This window comes from Panthera tigris, chromosome C1, assembly GCF_018350195.1.
Source record: "Panthera tigris isolate Pti1 chromosome C1, P.tigris_Pti1_mat1.1, whole genome shotgun sequence".
In the NCBI taxonomy this organism is placed as follows: domain Eukaryota; kingdom Metazoa; phylum Chordata; class Mammalia; order Carnivora; family Felidae; genus Panthera; species Panthera tigris.
The window spans coordinates 717,522-737,319 of record NC_056667.1 but is presented as its reverse complement, the minus strand read 5'-3'; the positions used below and the strand labels follow the sequence as shown (position 1 = coordinate 737,319).

At 48.8% G+C, this 19,798-nt stretch overlaps 1 protein-coding gene across 2 annotated transcripts in view; it reads left to right on the top strand.

Annotated features, from left to right (window-relative positions):
* Positions 1-19,798, top strand: part of GNB1 (G protein subunit beta 1) — an 86,592-nt gene that overhangs the window by 61,610 nt on the left and 5,184 nt on the right. For both annotated transcript variants that reach the window (XM_042994946.1, XM_042994945.1), the window contains 5 exons: positions 117-155; positions 1,905-2,011; positions 6,857-6,920; positions 7,857-8,019; positions 19,501-19,567. In XM_042994946.1, the coding sequence (XP_042850880.1) occupies positions 117-155; positions 1,905-2,011; positions 6,857-6,920; positions 7,857-8,019; positions 19,501-19,567 (440 nt within the window). The remainder of the gene's footprint in view (positions 1-116; positions 156-1,904; positions 2,012-6,856; positions 6,921-7,856; positions 8,020-19,500; positions 19,568-19,798) is intronic.

Genomic DNA, 19,798 nt, shown 5'->3' with positions numbered 1-19,798 from the left:
CTTTTCGCTTTTGCTCCTGGCAGTCCGTGGAGGCGCTCCGAAGCTTTGGCGCGAGGACCTGGGATTGAATGTGTGTGACGCGTTACTGACTCCCCCTTTGTCATTCTTTTTCCTAGGATGCTAGAAAAGCGTGTGCAGATGCAACTCTCTCTCAGGTAAGGACCCATTTACACAGCGTCGCCTGCCTGGCATTGAGGCTGGTGCCCGGCGGCACCTGCATTTGTTGCCTCGAGGGCGAGCTGCACTCTGGCCCTCTCCTCTCACACAGCGAGGGTATAAACACTGCTGGAAGCATTGCACTCAGAAGGCACAGGGAGTAGAGGTTTTTTACATGAAGGATTAATGTCTCACAAGCCTTAGGTAATTACTGTTACGGAGGTCAGAATTGCAAAATATGACAGTCTTAAGGTAGTTTGAAGCTCTTCTCAACACAGTTTGCCTCAGAACTTGGCTTTCTAAAAGTCCAGTTTAGCAGATCCCCAGAAAGTTGCACACCAATTACGAGCCAGCAGGTCTGCTCCTAGATACACACCCGAAGGAATCAAAACCTGGTGCTCAGACAGGTATAGCACGTGTGTGTTCTCAGCTGCCCTGTTCACGGTTTCCAGAAGGTGGAGACAGCCACGGTTTCTGTGAACGGATGACCGCGTCAGCACAGTGCAGTCCCTTCACACAGCAGAATATTACTGAGCCGTGACCAGGAAGGCACTAGGGGTGTATTTAGTGGCAGGGATGAACCTCAAACAGGATGCCCTGTGAAAGCCCGGACGTACACGCAAGGGCACACGGTGCGGGGCTGCCCAGAACAGGCAGACCCCCGGAGGTGGTGCAGGTTGGGGGCTGCCGGGAGTTCGGGCGGGCCGGGGGGACTGTGGTGTTTCCTCGGGGGGCGAGGGCGTCCTGGGACTCGAGACAGCGCGGTGCTTGCACAGCGGTGTGAACGTGCTGAACACTGCGGGCTTGTTCACTTTAAAACGGTGAATTGCACCTCATGAAAAGTCCAAAGAATTAAACAAACGTGAACGAAAATTATGTCCGTACTTGTACTGAGGATGGCTAAGTGTGCTACGTTGTCCCAGTGCCTTTGGGGACGTGCTGTAATTGGAGTTAAACAGTAAGTTAGAAAAAACTGCCCTTCATAGAATTCCTAAATTTGAATTCTCAGATATACTTGGGACTGTGCATTTTTGAAGCCCACAGTCGGGGTGCCTGGCCGGCTCAGTCGGTAGAGCACACAGCTCTTAGTCTCGGAGTCGTGAGCGTGAGCCCCACGTTAGATATTTAAGCAGAGATTACTTAAAAATAGAATCTTTTTTAAAAGGGCCCCATTATTGCAGTAATACTCAGTCTGTCTGTCGGCTCCGAATCGTTACTGTCCGTTTTTACGTGTCACGGTGAACCCGCGGGCGTTCACGTCTGGCTCTGTGCCGCAAGCAGCAGCGTAGTCCTCATCGGTGCACGGCCTGGTCGCTGCGGACAGTGTGTGAGCCGCGGGCCTGTGTTCGGTTGTGATGGAGGCTGAGACTAATGTGGAAGGAGGGCGGGAGGAGCTGCGCCCGGACAAGCAGTTGGAGGAAGTGGGGGAGACTCGGGCGGGCCGCGCACCCGTGGACGGGCGCCGCATGTGCGCTCTGGGGGGGGGCGGAGCTCCTGAAAAGCAGGTAGAGCAGTGGACTTCCCACAGACCACGAAAGGCAGGTAGGTACCACGGTAAGCAGGAGGAGTCACAGGGAGAGCCAGCCGGGTGACCGGCGGGAGATGGGTGGGCACAGCGCCTTGGGTGAACGGCACAGCCAGCCCGAGGCAGCTGGGGCTGCCAAGCAGGGTGGGAGAGGAGGAGAGGAGGCCCCAGGGGAGGTCATTCCATCACAGACTTTTAATTTGCGGTAACTTTTATTTTTAAGATCACAAACAACATCGACCCGGTGGGAAGAATCCAGATGCGCACCAGGAGAACGCTGAGGGGGCACTTGGCCAAAATCTATGCCATGCACTGGGGCACGGATTCCAGGTGTGTGGGGGCATGAGCAGAACATAGTGCTTGGTACCCTCAAGGATTGTTCTGTTTTTCTGAAGGAAGATAAACCTAAAGTCATTTGCTGTCATTTGTAAAGAAACCATGAGGTTGTTGGCTATCTGGGCAGGCCAGGTATAGCATCACAGTGCACATTCCCTGTCCGTATTTCCACTCACATTTCATCACGACCCTCGTCGTGTTGACATGAGCTCCGATTCTGACCTCGCCGCACCCCCTTGCTCTCCCGGCTCCACTGTGCGGTGCCTGTGTGACTTGGGGAGGTTATACAACCTCTCATGGCGCCTTGTCTTTCCAGCCGTGCCTCACGACTCCTTGGCCCATACCCTCTTAGGTTTCAGTGTCCGGGCTCAGGGATCGTAAACCTACCCTACATTGTAGGGAAGATTAAGTGTGTGGAACCTTACAGCAGTGACCCCAGCATCCCGAGTGCCACGCGTGGGTTTGCTGTTGGTTTTCTCGGAGCCCCAGCAGACGTGGCGACGCACGACTTAGCTACTGCCGTTGTCCATTCCTCTGGCCCGTCTGCCCACCTTCCTTTTATCCACCGTCCCAGCGAGAAAACTGCCTGCACAGGACTCACTGTGTTAGCTTTAAATTCTGCCCTTATTCAGACGACTTCTTCCTCTCAGTGGTTCATCTCCATCGTGTTCTGGGTCCTTCTCCCCCGTCATTCTCTACACCCACTTCCCTTAACCTGCAGCATCACTTAGGTGAAACCTATTCCGCCCTCTTTTCTTTTTCTTTTAGAGGCTGCTAGAAAGTTTGTCTCTTCTACTTATTCCACCCAAATAAATAAAGTGCTGTGTGACTATAGCATACTGTTTCAGATACCTAATACATGAGTCTTCAAATGCGTTTCTTTGAGTAGCATTTTTTTGTGTGTTTGTCAGAGAGGAATTGCTTGATTTTCTCTTTGTTCATGAAATTGTCTGCTTCAGAGTGTAAACAGCTACAGAACAAAAGAATCTATCTTTAGTTTGTTCTATACAATGTTCTGTACAATTTCAGATGCAAATGAGAGCTAACTTCAATCATTTTAATGATGGCAGTAATCAGAGAGAATAAGAAAGGAGAAAGAAAAATACCCTTGCTAATCAATCTACCTTGGAATTTGTTATCAAAAGTAGACAGTAACCAAATGGTATATTACCTCCAGGGCTTCTCCTCCATCTGTAGCAACATCAGTGTCCTGATTAGACAGGACGTTTGATAGACAGTCCTGCAGCCGGGTTGTGCTTGGAACCTGGTACTCAGGAATCCAGTACTTGAAGCCTGGTACTCAGAGCCCAGTACTCAGGGATCCGGCAGCTGGAGCCCGGTACTCAGGAACCTGGTACTTGGTGCCCAGTAGCCAAGTTCCCTAAGCAGTTGCTCTCCTGCAGCAGTCAGGCTCTAGTGTGGGGAGTGGTAGAGAGGACGTGTTCCTCCTACGTCAGGGTGACCAGGGGAAGTTGACCTGCAGGCAGCTGTGTGGCCAGAGCAGTGGAAATGAGGATCGGGGCTGAGGGTGAGGCAGGAGGGCAGGCGGACACCAGACCATCTAGCTTCCTGATAGTTGTGTGCAAGGCATGTGCCGTCAGGTTCAGAGCACAGATGGTGTTTTGAAAGCCTCAGAGTCAGCAGGAAGAAAAGCAAAGGCATGAATGAGCAGCACCGAATTCAGGGTCCTGGGCACCCCTTAAAGAAGGGTGACGTGGAAGACCCTGTGGGAGGCTGCTGTGCAAGTCTTGTTCTGTTTCGTGGAGGGCGTGGTGGACACACGTACTTGTTTTATGACTGCTCGTGAAACTGCACGGCTCTGTCCGCAGTGCCCTTCTATGGGGGCCTTATTTTGGAATCACAGACGGTAGAAAACAAAACATGATATTTAAAAAAAATTTTTTTTAACGTTTATTCATTTTTGAGAGACAGAGACAGGGTGCAAGTGGGGGAGGGGCAGAGAGAGAGGGAGACACAGAATCTGAAGCAGCTCCAGCCTCCGAGCTGTCAGCACAGAGCCCGACGCGGGGCTCGAACTCAGAGACCACGAGATCATGACCCGAGCCGAAGTCAGATGCTTAACCGACTGAGCCACCCAGGCGCCCCGAAAACAAAACATGATATTAAGGAGGATCTATGCTCTTCAGAGCCTTTCAGAGATTACTTGTTCTAGATAGCCGTGTTTTCTGGGTAGGTAAAGTTTTGCCTTTTTAAAGTCCAAAGTAGTTTTTAAAATTTTGGATGTGCATCTTGCTTACATTGTCTTTATATTTCCTGCCTCCTTCATAATAAATAAAGGTTATTGCACAAGATTTTTCCATAACTCAGGGCTCTAATTCATGAATACCAGTTATCTTACCACGTTTGTGTAATTTGTAGATGCTCTCAAATGTTGCACTGAGTGGCAGTTTGTTTTTCAGAACCACAGGAGACCCCACGATAAGAGGTTTGTGTGTCTGCCTGTGTCAGTGTATATTCTGTCTACCTTTGTGTTTATCAACACACGTATTCGTTTGTGGCTAAAGTCTACTTTCTACATTGGCGAGTCTCTTTCAGTTACATAAGTTAACGTCAAACTTTTTCTCCCCCTGCTAAAATCTGCTGGAGTCTTGTTGTAATTGAGAGCGAGACACAACTAGCCCAGCCAGGCTTGAGAGCCCTCCCTCCTCCAAGGAAATGAAGGGCCGGACGCGTTAGGATGTGGGCCTCTGTGTGACCTCTGTTTTCGGCTTCCCGGAGCTCTCACTTCCTCGCCGGCTCTCGCCTGTGCGTTCTGGGTGGACAGTGCCTCATGGGAACCGACTTGTGCACAGCTGACAGCTCAGGGGCAGAATCACCCCAGTTCTCCGGCGGTTGTCCTGTCTCGGATTAAGAGGTGTCTTTACTCACCTTCTAGAGGATCATCGGACAGCTTAACGTTTCTCTAACCCCTGGGCGAGTCAGCAAATATTAAGCTGTCTGACCAGGAGAGCTTTCTAGAGGTGACCCTCCCAGAGGACGCGCTCCTTTGCCTTGGCCTGGGTGGTCCGTTCAAAGCCAGAGATTGAGCCGCACGGTGAGCGCTATTCGTTACCTGGAAGGAAATAGCTTTAAGTGCCTCACGTGTTTGTCACTGAACCAGGTGCAGGACTTTGCTTTAAGAAACTGCATCTGAAAACTGATAGGACTGGACGTGCACTTGGTTTGGTTCTGTGATACGTTTTGCAGCGCACCACTGAAAATGTTTGTGTTCCTTGCCAGACTCATTGTTGACTCCTTGTGAAGGAAGTTTGTGCTTCAGAACCTAGAGTTTGATGGAAAGTGTCACAGTGTCACAGTTGTGAGAGTGTCTTGAGTAAATTTTACCTCCAGGTTTTGTTCAGTTCATTAAGCCAAATATGCTTAACCCGTGTTTGATTAGAATCTTTCAAATTAAAAATCTGTTGGGGTGGTGGCCATGTGGCCCCCTCCACACCTAAGCCATCCTCCTGTTTTCACATACCTAGTGTGTCCCGGCAGAGATTTAAAGACCCTTGGGGGTCACCTGTCAGCCTCAGTTGGGGCTGTTGGGTCCATGGGGAGTCCAGAGATGCGGTCCTTCTCCTTGAGGTCTGGCCCTGCCACTGTCCTCTCCTCCGATAGGAGGGGCCCGCGGAAGACTGGCCCTGCACATGTGTCCTTGGGGGAGGTGGGAAACCCTGGGCGCCTGCGCAGCACCTGAGCTCACCCCTGGGGGCAGTGCCGGGATGCCCTACTTAAAAAACAGGAAAGAAAAAAAATCTGTCATCACATACCATACTGCAGCATATCTCTAGAGCTTCCTTGCCATTCCTTGAAAACAGCACATTTTGTAGGACAGAGTTCTTAGGGTATCTTACGAATAGCTGTGGTTCCCAGAATTACTCATGCTTTCCTTCTGCAGTATCCTGGCTTAATGCTGCAGATATAGACAGTGCACCTTTCAGCACAAGATCCCAAACTTAGCAGTTATCCAAAGCAAGAAAATAGTCTTGAAGAAAATTCATGACAGTTACTAGTCTCTTCTGCTGGACGAGGCACGGTTCCGCTATAGTTAGTCATCTCTTTTAAAAGCAGGTGGGAGGTTAAGTGCCTCCTTAATGTTTCCAGGAGACCTGGAGACTAGATTTAGCTCAGCCGAGGAAATCTCCATGATTTGTTTGTCTCATAAATTTGGAATAGCTAAAAGCTTATATTATTCTTTTATATCTAAGCTTTCTACGTGTCTAAATGGAAGTATATTTGTGTATTAAGTATTTTCTGCCATCTTTGGTTTTTGAACGATCTGTATGTCTCAGGGCTCCTGGATGGCTCAGTCGGTTAAGCGTCCACTCTTGGTTTCGGCTCAGGTCACGATCTCATGGTTCGTGAGTTCGGGCCGCATTGGGATTCTCTCTCTCTCTCTTTCTGTCTCCCCCTCTCTCTCCCTCCCTCCTCTCTCCGTCCCTCCCTGCTCACTGTCTGTCTCTCTCTCAAAATAAATGAACTTTAAAAAAGAAAAGGGAAGATTTGTGTGTCTCAAATCTGATGAACAGAAACCAAACCTAAGCAGGTAGAACTCAGCCTGTCATATCTCAGCAGAGAGGGACTTGAGTGATCTAGTTTGCATTTGAAAGCGAGTGCTCTTGAATCTGCACTGTTATCTGTGGGAGTATCTTCTTCCATGCTTTCAAAGTTGAGTTAACAATCGGACCTTTTGTGTTTTCTCATACATCAGTATGCTTTGTCCCAAGCAAATGTGACACTGAAGTGTGTGTTGAGTCACAGATTTAGTTTGTACTGTTGCCTTTGCGTGATGATGTCTGTGGTGCCCATCAGTTTGCTCTTGTCCTCTCCCTCTAGGCTTCTAGTCAGCGCCTCACAGGATGGCAAACTGATCATCTGGGACAGCTACACCACAAATAAGGTAAGGGCTGTGTGGGGTCCCCTCCCTGAGAAGCTGACCCCGGGGGAGGCGGCCTTTTGAACTCTGGTTCACTTGTGTAAAACCTCTAACAGGATAGGGAGGGGGGCCGTGGTGCTTTCTGTTTTTAGCGTGAAGGCAGATCACATGGCTAGCACACGTTAGTAGTCTCGTCTGCACAGATTATTATCTCCTTACAGGGCAGGTGGGAGGTTAAATGCCTCCTGAATGGTTCTGAGAGACCTGGATTCCAGATTTAGCCTCGTCTGGGAAATTTCGTGTTTTATTTAAAAATGTAGAAATTCAGCATTTCATTTGGTTGTTAGTTTTTATGAGCGATAACCTGAAAGGCAGTATACTTTGAAGTATAAGAAATGAAATTATTTTAAAAACTTAATCCAAGGTTGTGCTGGATGAGAAAGTACTGTCACTGGGTCCAAGCGTATGAAAAGACCAGACTCAGTCGTATTTTACTGGAGAGTCCTAAGCGTGCACAGACGATTACAGTATTTTTAACAAATTTATCTGAAGCACAGGGAGGTCTGTGGCAGGATTAAATACAATGTGTAGTTCGGTTACTTCACCGGAAACATTTTGCAAATCAATTTATAGCCATTTTGACACGCCAGTGAAATGTTTTCTTTAACATCGACTTTGAGTCAGGAGGCTCTAAGGCTGTTACTTATGTGCACATCTAACCGTAGATTGTGACTTTATTAAGGCTGCAGATTAAATTGGTGTGCAGGGCTGGATTGCTAGTTAAATTAGTACTTTACTGACTGGCCACGCATATAAATTACTTTCAAAATACTTTTGGCTATTGTTTTGCTCTGTCACCTTCCGTGCGATGAGAGTTGAAGACTAGAAATAGAGCCCTGGAGTCCACAGTTGGCGTTGTTGAACTTGAGTGTGTCTGCATCTCTGTGTTCTGTCGTGTAGGTGCATGCCATCCCTCTGCGCTCCTCATGGGTCATGACCTGTGCATACGCGCCTTCTGGGAACTACGTGGCCTGCGGTGGCCTGGATAACATTTGCTCCATTTACAATCTGAAAACTCGTGAAGGGAATGTACGTGTGAGCCGTGAACTGGCTGGACATACAGGTACCTGTTGTCATCAGCAAGCTCCGAGTTGTAGAAGACGGTTGCATGTGTGCTTTGGACTCTCCCCTCTTGTCAATAATTATTCAATGAGATTGCTTGTAGTAATGGCCACTGACACTCTGAAAATGAAATCAAAGACAGGCTTGGATATGCCTTTACCATTAAGAAGCCTTTAGATTGAAGTTGCTGCGGCATCCTGTTTTCAAGGGTCGCAGGGACTCAGGTCACTGCCTGAGTAGCTGGCAGCCACCTTTTTGAGTTGATGTTAACACAGTTGACTCTGTTACCTCCGTCTAAGCCACCTTGTATCTTAAGTGCCTTTCCACAGGGGTTTCCTAGTCTGAACGTGCACGTTTATCCACGTGTGTACGTACCGTGCGTTCCCGCGCCTGCTTGTCCGGACTGGTCATCCGAGCCACTTGACGCCAAGTAGCACTCTTGTGGGATAGAGTGCTGAACACGGCCAGCGTTAAGAGTTCGGTGGTACATTATTTTGCCAAGTTTAGGTTACCTGCGACACTTGTTATTCGTAACAAAAGGCATAGTATTTCTGGTCTCTTCCTAATATTTTCCTTATATTCTCAGTTCTCAAACTTACACCCTGCTAGGCTCACCTGTTTTACGGGCAACTAAAGAAATGGTCATAACTAAAGGAGTAAATAATACTGCTTTTGACTCTAGGTAAGCCTTCTGTTAACTTGATTTTAGTCAGATAAAAGTATGTCCATTCTCCTTTTTTTTTAATTCGTGTGAATTCTTGTGTTGTTTTGTTGAAGTGTAATTAACATACAGTGGTACCAGTTTCGAGCACACAATATAATTACTTAGCACTCTACACATTGCTCAGGGCTCATCATGGTAAGTGTGTTCTTGCTCCCCTGTATTTCACCCATTTCTCCCCACTCACCTCCCCTCTGGCAGCCACCAGTGTGATGGTATTGGTTGTCCTTCCAAAGATAGGCTCCCTGTATTTTCTCCATTTCTGTCCTGCATTGTCTCCTGCCCTCTGCCTAGTTGGGGGTGATTCCGTCTTACTTTTCTAGTGTCTTAAGGTGGAAACTTAGATCTTTTTCAGACTTAAGCACTTGAACCTATAAATTTCCCTCTAAACATGGCTTTAGCTCTGTTTGAAGTATCTTCAAACCCTTTTGATTATTTCTTTGATTCATGGGTTACTTAAAAGTATGTTGCTTAACTTTCAAGTACCTGGAGTTTTCTTAGATAACTTATTACTGATTTATAATTAAATTCCATTATGTTCAGCGAACATATTCTGCAACACTTCAGTTCTTTTCAGTGTATTGGGACTTGTTTTTAAAGGAGCAGATAATCTGTCACAATGACCGCGCCGCATGCACTTGGAAATCGAGTCTGTTCTGTAAGTGCTGGGCAACGTTCTCAATGTGTTCATTAGAGCCAGGCTTTTGAGCCAGAATACTGTTCGAATCTTCTATATCTTTATTTCTGTAAATTGCTGAGAGAGGTTTTTTTTGTTTTTGTTTTTGTTTTTTTTTTAATGTTTGTTTATTTTGAGAGAGCGAGAAAGGGAAAGAAAGAATCCCAAGCAGGCACTGCACTTTCAGTGCAGAGCCTGAGGTGGGACTCAAACCCACGAACCATGAGTGGAAATCAAGAATCGGCTGCTTAACCAGTTGAGCCACCCATGTGCCCCTGAGAGAGGATGTTAAAGTCTCTGATTATGGATTTATCTTTCTCCCTTTAATTCTGTCAGTTTTTGCTTTATATATCTTGAGCTCCGTTAGTAGAAATGTATGCATTTGTGTTGTCCTGTCTTCCTGATGAATTGATCCTCTTACCGTGATGAAACGTCCCTTTTTCTTTCAGAATATTCTTTGTTGTAAGTCTGCTTCATCAGATGTGAATAGAGTCACTCCACATTTCTGTTTATTGTTTCCATATGTTTTTTTCCATCCATTTTCTTCCAGCACGACCGCATCTTTATAAATAGAGTCCGTTATAGACAGCTTACAGTTGGGTCTTGCTTTTATCTATTTTAAAGGTGTCTGCCTTTTCACTGGCATGGGGCTCGTTTCTGTGTCATGTAGTGTTGGCAGAGTTGGATTTAGCTTTGTCATGCCACCACCTGCTTTGCTTGCCTGCCTTCTTTTCGGTTAGAATACTAACCCAAATTCTTAGAATCCTAGTTGAGCTTATCTGTTGGCTTTTTTAGTTTCCTCTTTGCATTAATTTTGAGTGGTGTATCTAGGGATTACAATGTACATTCATAATTTTTCAAGGTCCATTCAGAGATGATATTGTATCAGTTCATATAAACTTCAAGAACCTTGCAGCCGTAAAGGCCCATTTTTCTGCCCTTCCTCGTTTTTTATGACATTTTCATAGCTCTTGCCTCTATGTGCCCCCATAAAACATTGTTCTACTTTTTCCGATACACCTTCTTAGCTGTTTGAAGAGATTTGAGTTGTCCTTTACGTTTTCTCAATATTTACCATCTTGAGTGCTCCTTCTTCCTGTCCGAGGATGGAAGGAAGGGCTCCCTTTGGCCCGATGCGTTTGTTTTAAGGTTTCTCACAGTTAGTGGAGGTCTGCTAGCAGTGATTACTCTCCATTTTCATTTATCTGGAAGTATAAAATTTGAAAAAGAAAATTTTTTTTTAATATTTATTTATTTGGGGGAGGGCGCAAGCAGGCAAAGGGCAGAGAGAGGGAGACATAGGATCCCAAGCAGGCTCTGTGGTGACAGCAGAGAGCCTGATGTGGGGCTCGAACCCACAAACCACGAGATCATGACCTGAGCCAGAGTTGGACGCTCAACCGACTGAGCCACCCAGTTGCCCCTTCCTTCATTCTTGAAGAGTTTTGTTTTTTTTTAAGATTTTATTTTATTTTTCTAAAGGAATCTCTACACCTAACATGGGCCTGAACTCACAACCCCAGGGTCAAGAATTGCACACTCCGCTGACCGAGCTGGCCAGGTGCCCCGGTTTTCCTTCATCTTAAAGAGTCTGTTTGCTGGATCTATTGGTTTCTGGGGTTGATAGTTTTTTTCTTTCAGTACTTTAAAGACTTTTCTTTGTTTTGTAGCAGTTGGACTGTGTCGTGCCTCTATGTGGTTTTTCTTTGTACTTTGCTCCAGCATCTTGAATTTGTGAAGTTTTGACTTTTACTAAATTTGGGACATTTTAGGTCATGTCCTCAAGTACATTTTCTATTCTGTAGTCTCCTCCTTTTGCAATCAGATTTGGTCCTTTTGCAATCAGATTTGGTCCTTTCAGACCTGTCCTCAGGCTTATGTGACTTTTGTCACCTCTAGTATTCTGACTACCCAGCAACCTATGTATATGAGATGTTCTGTTTTTAGTTCTAGAATTTTTGTTTGCTTTTTAAAAAAACAGTTCTTTTGTTTGCTGTTTAAAAAAACAGAAAAACGGTTGTTTTTCTACTGAGATTTTCTTCTTATTTATTACATACATATTTGGTATCCTTCATCGCAGTTCTGAGAACTGCCTTCAGAATTCTTGTTGGCACTTCAGCAGCTAATCCTTTTGAAGTTGGTCTTGAGGACTCTTTTCAGTCTGGGTGATGTTTTCCTATTTATTAGTATGTCTAGTAATTTTGAATTGTATCCTGGACGTCGTGAAGTGCTGTGCTGTAGGGCCTCTGTACTCTTGTGTCCTGTCAGGCAGCAGCAGGAGCCTCGTCTGTCCTTTTCCCATCAGCCAGGCCGTGTGGAGCCTGCTCTTTGCCCGTGTGGTTCGGATAGAAGCCTTGGGCACTTCGATGCGTGATTGAGGGCTCCTCTTCTGTGGCTTTCTCCTTTCTAGGTTTTCTTCTTTCACTTTCCTGCTATGGTTGCCCACAGATCTGTCCACTGGCTATTGAAGAAGGTTGGACACGGATCTCACCCACGTGGTGTCATAGATGGGGGCCTGCCTTAGAAACAGGCTCCATCAGCGCCTTTCTTTTCTTCCAAGTGTAGGCTCCTCTTCATTCTGTCTGCTTCTGTTTCCTGTGCCTTTAGTTGTTTGTTTGTTTGTTTGTTGTAAAGGTTTTATTTTTAAGCAATCTCCACACCCAGTGTGGGGCTTGAACTCACAACCCTGAGATCAAGAGCCGCCCGCTCCACTGACTGAACCCACCAGGCACCCCGTCTCTTTTTTGTCCGGAGCTCATCGTTGTTTTCTGTGGGGGAGTTGAGTTGCTCCTGTGGCCAGAACTGCTGCCCCATGGCTGGAAGCCACATAGGCCACCTGTGTGGTCCTCGTGAGCCGTGTGATTGTCCAGTGAGCACACTTCAGAAGTCACTTGGTTTATAGCATTGATGAACTGCCAACACTTAAAAACATATATCCTTGGAGCACCTGGGGGACTCAGTCAGTTAAGTGTCCGAGTCTTGGTTTCAGCTCAGGTCATGATCTCTTGGTTCGTGAGTTCGAGTCCCATGTCAGGCTCTGGGCTGACAGTGCGGAGCCTGCTTGGGATATATTCTCTCTCTCTCTCTCTCTCTCCCTCTCTCTCTCTCTCTCTCACTCAAAAATAAATAAACCTTAAAAAAAATATATTCTTACTGTTTATCAGTCTCTGATTTATAATCAGATTCAGGGTATTGACTTCCATTTATAATTAAGGATTTAGATATTTTAACACTATGTTTGTTGAAACAAAAAACAAAATTTGGATTAGAGGAAATACTTAAAAGTTTTTGTTTCCTTCATATGTCATGAAATTTTACTTCCTGGGAGTTGAGTAGTTTCTTAAAAGCATTTGGCTGCTTAAGAATATGCGTAACTTTCTTCAGACATGATATATCATTTTTGGCTTCAAGTCAATATAGTTAAAATCTGATGAGCTTAAAATAGTCTTGTTTGGGGCATCTGGGTGCCTCAGTCGGTTAGGTATCCGACTTTGGCTCAGGTCATGATCTCACAGTTCGTGGATTCTGGCCCCTCATTGGGCTCTGTGCTGACAGCTCAGAGCCTGGAGCCTGCTTTAGATTCTGTGTCTCCCTGCCTCTCTCTCTGCCCCACACTACTCATGCCTTGCCTCTCTCTCTCTCTCTCTCTCTCTCTCTCTCTCTCTCTGTCTGTCTGTCTCTCAAAAATGAATAAACTTAGGGCGCCTGGATGGCTCAGTTGGTTTAAGTGTCCAGCTTCGGATCAGGTCATGATTTCACAGTCCATGAGTTCGAGCCCTGAGTTGGGCTCTGTGCTGACAGCTCAGAGCCTGGAGCCTGCTTTGGATTCTGTGTCTCCCTTTCTCTCTCTGCCCCTCCCCTGCTCATGCTCTGTCTCTCTTGCTCTCAAAAATAAACAAACAGAAAAAAACCTTTTTTAAATGAATGAGCTTAAAAACATTTTTAAATAGTCTTGTTTTAGTGAGAGGGTAAAGGTGTGAACCATTAGTGGATTCAACACACTTGAGTGTTCGCTGTCTTTGTCTTGTCTTTGACCTGAGTGTCTGTGTAATCAGTGTGGTGTTTATTACTTACGATGCCTTTCTCTGGCCTGGGCGTGAGGTTGAGAACTCTTGGTTAAGCCACGGTTGGGACATTTTCTTGTGGAATTTTAGAAACTCGGTTGCACAAAACACACCCGTGAGCGCTGTTGTCAGCAGTCATACCAGTCAGTCTTGCCTTCGTCATGTCTGAGAGTCCAAGGGGGCTCAGTTCGCTCACCTTCAGGGGTAAGGCTCTTGGGAATCAGTTGTGTGCCGCTGTTGTTTCCGTGAAATATAACGGCCCACGCGGAACAAACAAGTTTCTGTCTCTGGAGTCAGTTACCCAGGGTTTGTAAACCCTTTGCCAGTACCGCAGACGGGAAACCTCAGATGGTATTCGCTCTTGCAGAGTCAAGACGCCCTTTGGAAACGGCCACTGGACTGAATTCACAGTGATTGAGGTGGGGCACTTATTATCATTGTTATAAATGTATGACATGCAGAATATAACTTTGCAAGTGCTGTTTTGGTGGGAATAATAACGTGAGAAATGAGGGATTTCCCCTAAAGACTCCCATCTGATGACAGTGTCAGGCCTGGTGTCACAGACTGTTCTTGGAGCAGGTCCCTGCATGCTGCTAGGAAAGCTGCGACGCCGGCTTTGCGAGGTTCCTTCCTTCATAAACCTCTCATTGCAGTGTGGACACTCTTCCCTTCCCAAGGTCGTTCTGGTCAAGATGGCCACACATGCATAAACATTTGGGTCAGGAGTTTAGCCAGAGACGTCCTGGGCACAGCCTGGTGTGGTTGCTCAGCGACTGCCTTTCCTTCCTGCCAAACCAGCTGTGGTAGCTGAAGCTTCGTTTTCTAGGGATGATCTGTTCATATAGTCTGAGGCAGGGTATTTTCTGTTCGTGTGAAAGCACAGCGGACCAGACCCATTGTCTAGTGAACTTGGATATTGGGGGCCGGGGATGGAGATGTTTCCCCCTAATTCTGCAGAAGGAGTCATAATGGGGCTGCTCTTTGGTACCCTTTTCATTGGCAGGTTAAATGTGACATGGGCCCTAGGCTTCTTGCGTGTTTGTCACAGTCTGGGAAGCACAGGTCCCACTGCTCACTCACGAATCGCATGGACCGTACGGGCAGGAGGTGGGGGGGTGGTGGTCAGGCCGCCTGACCTGGGGCGCCTACTGGGCACAGGGGCTCACAGTGCTGTCCGCACAGTGGGCATGCGCCGCCCCTTAGCTTCCCTCCGGATGGCTCCTTGGACCTCCTTTCCATCTTGCCTGCTTAGCAGCCACGGCAGAGAGAGAGAGAGCCACAGGTCGTGGCCAGGCCTGCCATTGGCCACAATGGATTCCGCACCCGCCCCATCTAGCCTTTGGATTGATTGCCTAGATCCAGACCTTAGACCGTCCTGGAAGGATAATGGCAGGCTCTACTGAAAACCCTAAGACCCGAGAGGGCGAGGCCACGCAGCCTTGTGGGTGCATCTGAAGGAGTTTCAAGTCTGCTTTGTCTTCATCGGATCCCCAGCTCTGGCATTCGCCTTTCACGTTGGCCTCCCGTTGGGTGTCGTCAACCCTCCTGACTCTTAACAAAACCCTTCTTTGGCATTTCCTCACTTCCACAGCTTCGAGTTACTTCATAGGCCTTCTTTCCTTCTTAGCAGACTTCTTGAACATTGTGCTCTCACTCTTGTCTCTGCTGCCTGGCTGCGGTGCGTCCCTCAGCATGGGGCAGGCAGCTCTTCATCCAGGTCCGGGCTGGAACGTGGTCCCTCCCAGAGTGGAAGCCGCAGCTGGTGCTGCGTGGGTGCCTGGGGTGGGCTTTGTGTCTCCAGCTCCCAACTTTGACTTAGCCATAGTGCCCAGCAGGGCCCAGTGCTCTCTAGGGGTGGGCTCGGCTACACCACCAACATGTGCTCGTTGTAGAAATTCGGGGAAGTACTTTGAACTTCTTCCTTTGTGTGTTTTCCTTAAATGTTTATTTTTGAGGGGCAGAGAGACCGAGCACGAGCAGGGGAGGGGCAGAGAGAGAGGGAGACACAGAATCCAAAGCACACTCCAGGCTCCGAGCTGTCAGCGCTGAGCCCGACGTGGGGCTTGAACTCACGAACCGTGAGATCATGACCTGACCCGAAGTCGGATGCCTAAGAGGCTGAGCCACCCAGTTGCCCCTCTTCTTTTGTGTTTTTAACCTACAATCTCACCCAGAACTATTCTAAAGAGTTGAGAGAGTTCAGTGCGTGCTGATGTGTCTGTTGCTGGATGTCTGGGCAGTTTCCGGTTTGTCAGTAGTGTGAACATTCTTGCAGGTGAATGACCCCTCAAGCCTATAGCCATTTTCTTGGGATAAATTAGCTAGCCAGGCCCTCTGGTCTCGGGGGCCACATGAGTCACTTTTCTATGCACGTTGGTAGTCTCGGTTTTGCTCTCTCTGGGTCGGCACCTTCTCCAGATGCAGAAGTAGGCGTCTCTGCTCCTCTGGCAACAGATTCCCAGCCAGGCAGCGCACTCCGTCGGCGTGTCCTGCCTCTGTCCTCCAGGCCTCAGCCGACAGCACACCCTGGTGTCCCCCATGGTCCTTGACCCAGGGACCTGTTCTCTGCACTGTCTCATGTCAAGCCTCCTCTCTCTGGACTGTGTGGCACCCTTGTCCCTGCACTGGGCTGTCCCCCAGCATGTCCTGACACTGTTATCCGTGGTCTCCATGAGGCGTAAAGGAACACTCTTGTGCCTTTGCACCTCCCGATCTGGCACCCATGTGTGTTTTCCCGGGGTCTGTTTTCCCAGCCCCTCTGTAAGGCTCTCAAGAGCCAGCAGCACCACTGGCCGGCCACTGTGTAGCATACGGCCACACCTGGTGGGGGCCATGTTCGCCCGAGGTAGCCCCCCCGCCCTCTACCACACACACACACACACACACACACACACACACACACACACAATGGGATTCATCTCTACCTGAGGTGACTCCGTCCCCCCCGACACACACACATGTGTACACAAACAGCCCTCCCAGGGAATTTATTCATTCTTCAGTTTTAAAGATGGTAACTGCCACTGGTCGTTCGGGACTTAGTGCACCGGCGGCTCTGTCCCCCTGGCAGTTCTCTGGCACCATCCTCAGTCCACAGGGGGGGGACGGCAGCTCATCGGAGAACGCGGTGCCAGTTAGCCACCGTGTGAGGATTGAGTTGCTTGTTTCTGATTTGCGAGCCCACGTTCTGAAGCCTGACTGTGCCCAGCCAGATGGCTCCTGTGAGACCGTCCTGGTGTCGGCGTTCACGGAGTGCCGTTCGTTGGGCCCTCCTGCAGGCTTCCCTTCCACGCTCACAGGCCTTGGGATGCGGGCTTTGTGCTGGACGGGCCCCATCACGGTGCTGTTGAAGCTTGTTAGCCTCGGTCCGATTTTTCTTTGTGGAGGAAAAAAAAATTCATAAAAAACAACATCTACCTGGTTATTGTTTCTTCCTCTCGATGTACAAATACAAAGCGGACCACAGAAATGAGTTATCAGATTGTGAGCAGGAAGCCCTGACTTTGTTTAATTAAAAGTAATATTTGTGTATGTGTTTTGAAAGCTCAGACTACGGAAAGTTAGGAAACGAATGTGGGAGACCGTCGTCCCCGGCACTGCCCCTGCCCCACTCTGAGCCCGGCTGTGCTGCCACAGCCTCTCAGGACCACCCTGCCCTCCTCCTCACGGCATCGGTCTTAGTCTTAAGACCTTCTGTGACTTCCTGGTGCCACCTGTTGTTTTGTAAGTGGGATCATTTCCCACAGCCTTCCTGGCTCCTAATAACTGCTGCTTGCTGATCATCGGAGGCCCTGAAGAGTCCCCAGCACTTTGCCAGCTGACGCGACATGCCGTCTCTGGTTCTTGGTGGGGTGGGGGGAGCTCATGGGTTCCACCTGGCTGGACCACAACCTGTGTGGTACACGAGGTGGACAGAGGCCGTCTTGGAGGTCATGTTTCTTTGGGTCTTTGACCTAGGAGTGCCCTGCCTGGCCCTGCACGGGACACTGCTGGTGCCGAGTCTCCACGGCTCTTCTCTCCTGACCTCCTTGTGCTCCCAAGTCAGACAGGCTGAGGCTGTGATGGTGCAGCATGAGGGCCACCTCACAGGACGGTGTCGCACGCCCAGGGCTGGCTTTCGGAAGGGAGGGACATTTGAATTGACTTGAGCGATGGCAGAGTAGCCAGGAAGCAGATGCTGTTCTTGGAGAGGAACTTGGGCAGAGCCTCAGCAGTATGAGGGACGGGACCTGGGGGTGCGCTGAGCAGCTGGGGACCAAGGGTCACATGCACAGTGTGGATTTGTTATCAGGTGATCTTTCCACACAGGCTGCTCCTCTCCTAGCTGGGCATTGATCACCTGTGGGGTCCCTAGTGTCCCTCTGGACAGACATGACTTGGCCTTCGAGAAGTGCTTGACCACACATTCTTTTCTTGTCTTTGTTTTAATGTTTATTTTGAGAGGGAGAGAGGGGGAGAGAGAAAGAGAATCCCAAGCAGGCTCTGTGCTCAACACGGAGCCTGACTTGGGGCTCGATCTCATGACCGTGATGAGATCATTACCTGAGCCAAAAGCAAGAGTCAGTCACTTAACTGACTGAGCCACTCAGGTGCCCCTACACATCCTTTTCTAGGCACATAGCTGATATTTAAAAATTGTCATCCAGGGGCGCCTGGGTGGCTCAGTTGGTTAAATGTCCGACTTAGGCTCAGGCCATGATCTCACTGCTCGTGAGTTCGAGCCCCGCGTTGGGCTCTGCCGACGGCTCGCGAGGCTCCAAGCCTGGAGCCTGGGGCCTGCTTCAGATTCTGTCTCCATCTCTCTGCCTCTCCCCACTCGTACCCTGTCTCTGTCTCTCGGTCTCTCTCAAATATAAATAAGCATTACAAAAGTTGTCCTCTCCAAATATTTTGGTAACATCTCTCAGATAAATGCTTCGTTTTCCCTGTATTCTTATACTTTCCATACCAAAACCGTTCCATGGGTTTCTTCTTTGTGCATTTGTTTTTATTTTACCGATCTTCACAGCGTCACCCAGGGCCCTCACGTGGACTGGCAGGGGTGCCCTGTCCTTGTAAGAGCACACCTGTGTGACCGCCTGGCTGGAGGGGGCGGGGCGGCTCTGGCACCATCCTGGCCACCAGCCCACTGGGCACACGCCTTACGGTGGGCAGGGGGAGGGCGGTGTCCTGCACTTCTAATTCTCCGAGTCACTTACAGTAGAACAGAACTATAAACCATGATCCACAGAGCTAATTAAGTAGAAATCCTAGTGTGTAGGTACTGAAAAACTGGTTTTCTGTTTTACCTTTCCTCATACCAAAAGCTGATCGAGGTTGGGGATCTCAGTGTGCCCCACTGCCAGCATCCCGGCGTCGGCACCGCAGCTCTGCCTCGCCTCCCACACGCTCAGGCGCCATCCAGCCATTTCCACGCCAACTTGCGTACTCTAGCTGGCATCCTGTAGAGAACCCCGCCGCCCCGCTTGGCGCCCTGATCCCAGCTCTGGCTGTGCCTTCCCGGAGGATTCAGGAGGCCTTCGCAGACCACCCTTTCCCATTCCTTCCCTGACATGTACATACGTTGTCTCTCCCTCCTGGAATGTGAGCTCACACCCCAGGAGGGAGAGAAACAGCACTCCGATCACAGATATGTTCCAGGTGCCCACAGGGCTGCCCTCCAGGCACCAGCATAAGTTCTTGTGGGATGAGTGGATGTGTGAGCGGAAAGGGAACCCCTGTCCCCACATACGGATCAGAGGAAGAGAGACAGCAAGACACCTCCCAGGGTGCGGGGCAGAGGGCTCTCGGCCTCTCCTCTGAGCTGGCATCCGCTCCTCCCGGCCTGTGGGCTGTGCCACCTTGTTTGTTCGTTACTGCATGTGGGGCGGGGCGGGGGGCGGCTGGCAAGCATTGGTCTACACCTAGATGTGGAACTTCCAGGTGTGTTCATTCTGCCAGTGTGTTTTCTATTTACAGGACCTTAGAACTGCGGGCGGGGGCTTGCAGATCAGGGCCATCTTCTGGTTTGTTTTCCAGGTTACCTGTCCTGCTGCCGCTTCCTGGATGACAATCAGATCGTCACCAGCTCTGGGGACACCACCTGGTGAGCACCTGTGCGCCCTTCTCATGCTGCTCACCTTAGACGTGTAGGAAATAAGACTCTTGGCATTAATCAGGCCATCTTTTATTAATTTGAAGTGGCCGTGAGGTGTCAAACACAAATTCATGAGCGATGAGCAAATTCCTTGTACTCTTGATAGATTTTAAAGTTCAGAGTTTAATTTTGAACAACGAAGGACTGACTCATAGGCATCGCAGCTGTAGGTGACATGCC